This window comes from Quercus suber, unplaced genomic scaffold (assembly GCF_002906115.3).
Source record: "Quercus suber isolate HL8 unplaced genomic scaffold, Cork oak 2.0 scaffold_347, whole genome shotgun sequence".
Taxonomy (NCBI): domain Eukaryota; kingdom Viridiplantae; phylum Streptophyta; class Magnoliopsida; order Fagales; family Fagaceae; genus Quercus; species Quercus suber.
In genome coordinates this window covers 744,952-752,014 of record NW_027069799.1, presented here as the reverse complement: position 1 = coordinate 752,014, position 7,063 = coordinate 744,952, and the positions used below count along the sequence as shown (strand labels likewise).

The 7,063-nt window shown below is 33.5% G+C and overlaps 1 protein-coding gene across 2 annotated transcripts; it reads right to left on the bottom strand.

Moving 5' to 3' along the window:
* Positions 1-924: 924 nt before the first annotated feature.
* Positions 925-6,166, bottom strand: LOC111984137 (uncharacterized). Of its 2 annotated transcripts, none has more exons than XM_024015764.2 (3): positions 5,879-6,166; positions 4,978-5,262; positions 925-1,497 (listed from the first exon to the last, which is right to left on the bottom strand). In XM_024015764.2, the coding sequence occupies exons 2-3, from the start codon at positions 5,138-5,140 to the stop codon at positions 1,406-1,408; spliced, it is 255 nt and encodes an 84-aa protein (XP_023871532.2). In that variant the 5' UTR covers positions 5,141-5,262; positions 5,879-6,166; the 3' UTR covers positions 925-1,405. The 2 variants fall into 2 exon arrangements, with proteins under 2 accessions (XP_023871532.2, XP_023871531.2); XM_024015763.2 differs by having other exon boundaries at positions 4,978-5,238; positions 5,879-6,165.
* Positions 6,167-7,063: the final 897 nt, after the last annotated feature.

The window sequence follows — 7,063 nt, the reverse complement described above, 5'->3', positions numbered from 1 at the left end:
CTCCCTCTCTCAGTTTGACCGAATTTTTAAGTTTAACGAATGATTTTGTTTTGATTTTTGTTTCTTTAAGTTTATTTATTGAAATTTTCTATTATAAAATTTGTTTAAAAGCTGAAAAAATAACTAAGAAAATGTGATGAACTAGTAGGAAAATAGCATTTTTAGAATGCAACCAAATACCTAAAAACATTTTCCAAAACAATTTTCATAATGCAGCAAAACACTTGAAAATATTTTATTTTCCCAAAAATATTTTCATCTGAAAATATTTTACATATTGCCAAACATAGCCTAAAATAAAATAAAATAAAAAATGTGGTCAATAGTTGGAGATGCCATATAGAATGCCTAGGTGACAAGTTTAACCAACATGTTAGTGCCACGCATTACAACCTCCTTAAGTCGACGAGTCACTTCTTGCGGATAAATGGTGGGAGATTCAAGCTACATTCTTAGCAACCTCAACCTTTTCTTTAAAAAAATAAAAATAAAAAAGGATTCGATGTTTATTTAAACAAAAAAAAAAAATGTTTATGTATTTTATTGTAGTAGATTACAACCAGGTTAGAAGTTAATAAAACAAGCACCATTAATTTGACATAAAAAGTCTTAAATTTTTCTGTGGAAAGTTGTAGTGCGAACCTTAACATTAACAAGGACCTCGATGTAGATATGTCAGTCCACAATGGGGATTAAATAAAAATGTCTACATTCATTTTGATAGATGATTGAGTTGAGATGAAAAAGAAACATGCAACACAGGCTCAGATCAGCAAACAGGCAATTATGCCCTCTATGCAAAAAAAAAAAAAAAAGAAAAAAAAAAAATCAGCAAACAGGCAATTATGCCCTCTATGCAAAAAAAAAAAAAAAAAAAAAAAGGAGGTTAGAAATCTGAAAAATAGGTCTGCGGTACTGCACCAATAAGCATAAAACATAGAGAGAGATCTTTGATGGCTAAAAAAAGAAGCAGCGTCTAGATGTCATATTGCTTGACTAACAAGTCAAACATTATCCCTAGTTCATACGACTACTACACATTGCTCTAGTTCATACGACTACTACACATTGCAACTTGCAAATCAAACCAAATTAAAAGCAATACAATTTTGAATTTAAGCAGCAAAAGGGCTGCCTTTTCAGATTTTTTTTTTTTTTTAATTTAAAAAAAAAAAAAATCTCCAAACAATTTTGAGCTCTGATCTGAGTTGACTTATTTTTTTGTGGGGGAGGGGGGATTGATAAGAAACAAAATTCATCCCAAATTGGGAGTTCTACAAGGACTAACAAAAGCCATTCTGCACATAAGGCTGAAAGAGAAACACAACCCCAAATAGATTTATAATCAAAATCTGTCAAAATGCAAGCTGGAAGCCACCCCAGTTCAACAGAAAGCTCTCAAAAATCATTTGGCAGAAGATGAACCTGAAGAAAGTCTTTCACTCCGTGCTTTATCAGCCTTTTCCAAGTAATCTTGATGGGACTGATGTTTTGACCCTAAAACATCAGATAGCAATTTTATTAGATACAGCAGATAAATGACAGCAGCACTACCCACACCCACAGCAGGGCAGGAACAGTAGAAATGGAATAATAAATCAACATGCAGGTAGAGCACCCACCAACCAATGGTCCAATCCTCAAGGATCACTAAAACTAAACCAAGTCAAAGTTCACCTATAACCTCCATTTGTCAAAGATACTTTCACATGGTACAACAAGATAATTTGGGCCAATAAGAGTAACTAACAGTAAGAAACACTAACATGACAATAGTCTCATTAATTTTCATATAAGCAATGCAGGTTATAATGCATGCATGACCTGCACTACATGAAACACTAAAAAAGAGGCCACCATTACCAGTTTCTAATACTTCTGAACCACAATTAGCAAATTGAAATGGGTCCTAGATATATTCCAAGCCTGACATTTACTCCTGCCATAGAATAGCGCTTCAATAATTTCGGAAGAACATATATGATGTAATCATGGAAGATTAGATTGCTACTACATAAATTGTCCATTCAAGATTTTATTTTATGGGATCTACGTATAAAATCCAATTGAAGTAAAAGTCACGTGATTCTAAAAGTACAAGTTGGGTTTTTATTTAATAAAATATGGTCAAATTTGTATTCAAGGATAAAACTGTAATTTTTGCAATCTCTGCAAATTAAGGGTATTTTGATAATTTGGTTGAGTCTAAAATTTTATAGGACATCCTATGTATCTTAGATTTTAGTTTCTTTGAATCCAAGTTAGTCTTTAATTAGTTATTACTACCTTATTAGGTTTTTCAGTTTACTAGTCAAATTAGGAATCCTAATACTACAAGAAAGAGTTATTATACAAATTTATGTTCAATGTATTTGAAGAAAAAATAGATGTAGCTGATTCATAAAAAAATTTAGTGAGTATTGAGATACGTTGGCCTAATTGTTCTTTTTTTCCCCTCCCTTTCTCTTCTCTCTTTCCTTTATTCTTTCTTGTGGTATTGTTCACAGATAATGTTCATACAGCCCTTGAACACTATAAATTTCTTGATTTTCCTTCTTTCTTAGAACCCCAATTCAAGTCCTTCCTCTTATTAATCAAAAATCTTAAAACCCCATGTTCTTCTTTATCATATAGCCAAAAAACAACTCATCAAACCCTCTCAAATTTTGAGCCCTAACCTTTTTTTGACAATTCTAAACCCTAGGTCCACAAATCCTCCTAAACATTGACAACCTCAAATTCCCAATTTTTCCTACATTAGTATAAAGGATTGATTTTTCTTCTTAGCAATTATCAAAGAGGTAAACAAAATCGCATAACACAATTCATACTGATTTTAAAATGTGCACAACACATAACAACCATAGTCCAAAGTACAAATTCAGTTAGTAATTGTTAATTGTAGAGACTAAAAGATGGCTTAAGGCAATCTACAAACTAACATTGGACCAAAACATTGCAATTTGAAAGGAGGCAATCTGTGATAATGACAATTTGTAGCCACAGGGAAGGCAACGCTTGCTTATATAGTAATGTTTTTAATTTTTTTTTTAATTTTTTTAATTTTTTTTTTTGGCTCAAGAAAAATGGGTAAGGGAAGCAACCAGTTTGTAGAAGATCTTTCCTAGTTGTGATCATAGCAGAACCTATTTGCTGAGGAACCAAAGCCTAAGAAGCCTAGTTAGGGGGATGGGGGATTGGAGGACACATGAGCTCCCTTTGGGGTGGGTGGGTGGTTTGGGCATAGCTTAATGCCTTAACCTCAACCCCACAAAGATTCAAACTCAGGATGTTGACCCCAACCAGACCGCATTGGAAGACTTTACCATTGGACCACTCACCCTTGGTGGTCAATAATGTTATTACCTGTACAATGGACTGCTAGCATCCTCTAACGCTGGTATCTTCCATAAAGAAAGCTACTCTACCTATTCTTGGACCATTGGTGATTTACTGATTGTGGGCTACAACTATCCCATTAAATGACCATGTAGCCACCACTGGACCATTTTTAAGGTATTAAGGGAAGATTCACCTCTGTATAACGAACAAGAAATGCTCCTTGGACAGATGGAGATCCAATTCCTATAATAATGGACCGGCACTATAGCCATCAAAGAGTGGCTAAGATCAATTTTAGAGCTCATGAACTATACCTGAGGATTTTACATAAATTTCTCAAAGAGGATTGCTAAATTCAAAAAGCTTTTAAAGGATGTTCAGAAAGATAATGGCATTGCACTGATTGGAAGAGTGTCAGAGAGCCTCCGAGAGTCTGAAGCAGACAATGATTGATGAACCCTTATTGTGTTAGCCAAATCACACTAAGCCATATGGAGCACGCATGGATGGATCAGACTATGTCATTCATAGCATCTGTATTATATAGCAGCCCAGTCACATACAAGAGCCAAAAGCTCAATGAGACCAAAAGGAATGGTCTAGGAGAAAGAGATTACAATCAAATGCAAACATCTACAAGAACTTTGGGCAGTATATCATTCTAATCTACAACAATAAATACTCAACATTTGTTTGAGTTCCACAACAGCCTATTTGGCTTAAATGCTCAATAACAAAGGAATTTACTAGTGCATAAGTGAACATAAGATTCAAATGTATACGAACATCTCAGTGCTTAGTATGCTAGGAATTCTCAAGTATATGAGATACTAAACAAGGGAAGGCATCTCACTGATTGCAGTTACCACTTACCAGCAGTTAAGGTTGTTACATTTTACTAGAAAGCAAGCAGCAATTATATGTTGGAATAAAGAAACATCTTTGTCTATAGTGGCAGGCTAAAATATAAGCAAAGAAAAAAAGATAATGAATGCCAATCAGCTTAACTAACATTGAATTTAAAAAGTGCAGACTAGTATTAGATTGAAATGTGTGCTTCTGTTGTTTCATTTTGAAGTTTTTTTTATTTTTATTTTTTTAATTTCTTGTTGAGTCTAATCTAATGTACCCATCTCCTGGCAACGAAACACTAAACTAGTTTTTATATTTTTTATTCTATGCATATTTTTCCAGCCATAAATATAATTAGGGAAGAGTACTTGTCAAAGATAATTAATCAAATGTAGACAATTTGCACAACAGTTGAGAGTAATAACTAACATGGATAGCATCAATCTTATAACTTTCTTCTTCTTTTTTGAGACACTATTTCAAAGTGGTAACAAACTGTGAATCATTGAGTTCATATTGCATCTATAATATTTATTGGGTAGATATCACAACATTCCCGAGTACAGACTCTAAAACCTAATCCAATATAGAGTAGTGAAATTCTCAATCCAATATAAAGCAGTCCTAATTAGATGAAAAATAGGAGATGTAATAAGATTCATGCTTTCCATATATTTCCCTAATCCCTAACTATCCAGCAATTTTCACATCAACCAAACAATGATTTTATTTATTTTTGTCGCCAAATCAAAACGCAGTGGTAGAAAAGAAAGAAGTACAAACCTTGGTTCATGAAGTACCAAGGGATGCCAAAGATGACAGTAAAGACAGCAATGCCAGCCACGACGTGCTTCTTGTCCCCGCTGTAGAGGAAGTGATCCATTTTGGACTTGAAACCTCCTCCTGCTCCTACATTGGTGCCATTTTTTTTGGCGGCGCTGCTCATTTTCCGTTTTCACTTTCTCACTAGGTTAATCGTTGGAAGCTATGTATTCTGCTTTATTATGTAATTGGACTTGGAAAACCTTCCTATCCTCGTGTTACCTAGGATAATGAAATGAAAAGTATCTGTTTTAACACAATAGGTATGCCAAGTTAACAAGCCAACTAGTAAATACCATGTTGGAGGTTGATATAACCTATTCTGATAAAGTAAAATAAACTACCCTATTCACACGCACTATGCGTGGATTTAGAGGCTCTAATATATATATAAGTTGAAACTGCAAGTAGGTATAGTTTAAGTATAAAATGTGTTCCCTAATTTATGAAATTTGAAACTGAATTTTAAATTTCCCAAAAACCTTTATGTCCTTAATTTGTATTGCTGCTAACTCATTTTTAATCTAATTATTATAGGGTATATTTGGAAGTAAAGAAAAGCGGACACTAAAGATTTATGTTCCAATTGTATATACAAGCATGCCTTTCCTTGTGAAATTTTCTTATATATAATGGAATAGAATCGGGTAGTAGAGGAAAAAAAAAAAAAAAACTAGTTTCAAATGAATTACAAAAATAATCTGGCACATCCTTTTAACCAAAAAAACAAAAATTTTGGTAAATCCTATTAAACATTGGTTCTAAACAAAATCATTGACCAAAAATCAACCAGATAAACTACAAATCCGGTCTAAGAGATTAGCAACAAAACAATCACAAATCAAAACCCTAAAAATTTTACCTTTCTCTCTAGTCTCTGCTCTCCGCCTCTCTCTAGTCTCCAGTCTCCAGCTGGACCGCCTCAGCCTCTCTCTGATTCTCTGCTCTCCGCCTCTCTCAAGTCTCAACTGCTCACCTCACCTCAGGAATCAGGTATAAAATTATAAATATTTGGGCACAGGCACAGGGCACTTCATTTTATTTGTTAAGAACTTAAGATAACTTTGTTTATTTGGGCCCTCCCTGGCTGCTTTTGTAACTTTGTTTATCACTTATCAGTTTATCATTATGGCTGCCTGGACCCTCCCTGGACTGGGCGTTAAGTTTGGGCCTTCAAGTTGTTTTTTTTTTTTTTTTGGTAGTAAGTCTTGTGCCAGTGTTATGGCTGTGCTAAAATTTTTGTTATGCTTGTGCTTATTTATTTATTTATTTATTTTTTAAAAATTTGTTATTGTTCAGTGAAACTATAACAATACTTTTTATATAAATCAGGTTCTATTTCTCATTTGCTCTACACTTGAAAGTTATTTTTTATTTTAGTTTTTATAAATATATGGTTAGATTAGAAATGTCTACTAGAAAATATGCATCTGAATATGAAAAACTTAAACAAAAAAAAAAAAAAAATTGAGTCTCAAAAAGGATTAATGGATAAATTTGTTATTAGTAATAAACAAAATATAACACAAAATTTAGATAAAAACAACACAAATGAGCAAGAAATTCACCAAAATAATTTAGAAGAAAATGATGTTCAATTTTGCAATACAACAAATCTTGATAATGAACTTCAAAATAATTTAGAAGAAAATGAAAATAATGATGAAAAATATAATATAAAAATATTAAATAAACATTAATTTAATTAATATATAAGTATAAAAAATGCCTCATTTTTAGTTCTCGCCTTAGGCCCCAAAATGTCTAGGGCCGCTCCTGTTTCCCTCTTATTCTCTCTCTGCCTCAACCCATGTAACGCTGTGCTCCATGGCTGACCACCAAGCTCTCCTTCTAAACCTCCATGGTCGGAGCTTTTCAAGCTCATCACCTCCAACCACGCACCACTGCCAAAACCCAGCCAAAATCAAATTACGACCACTACCACAGCTAAAACCCAGCTAAAATCAAATCGCAACAAAAACCCAGAAGCCCATCAAATCACACCCACCGAAATCAAAGCACAAAACTCACAAAACAACCAAAATTA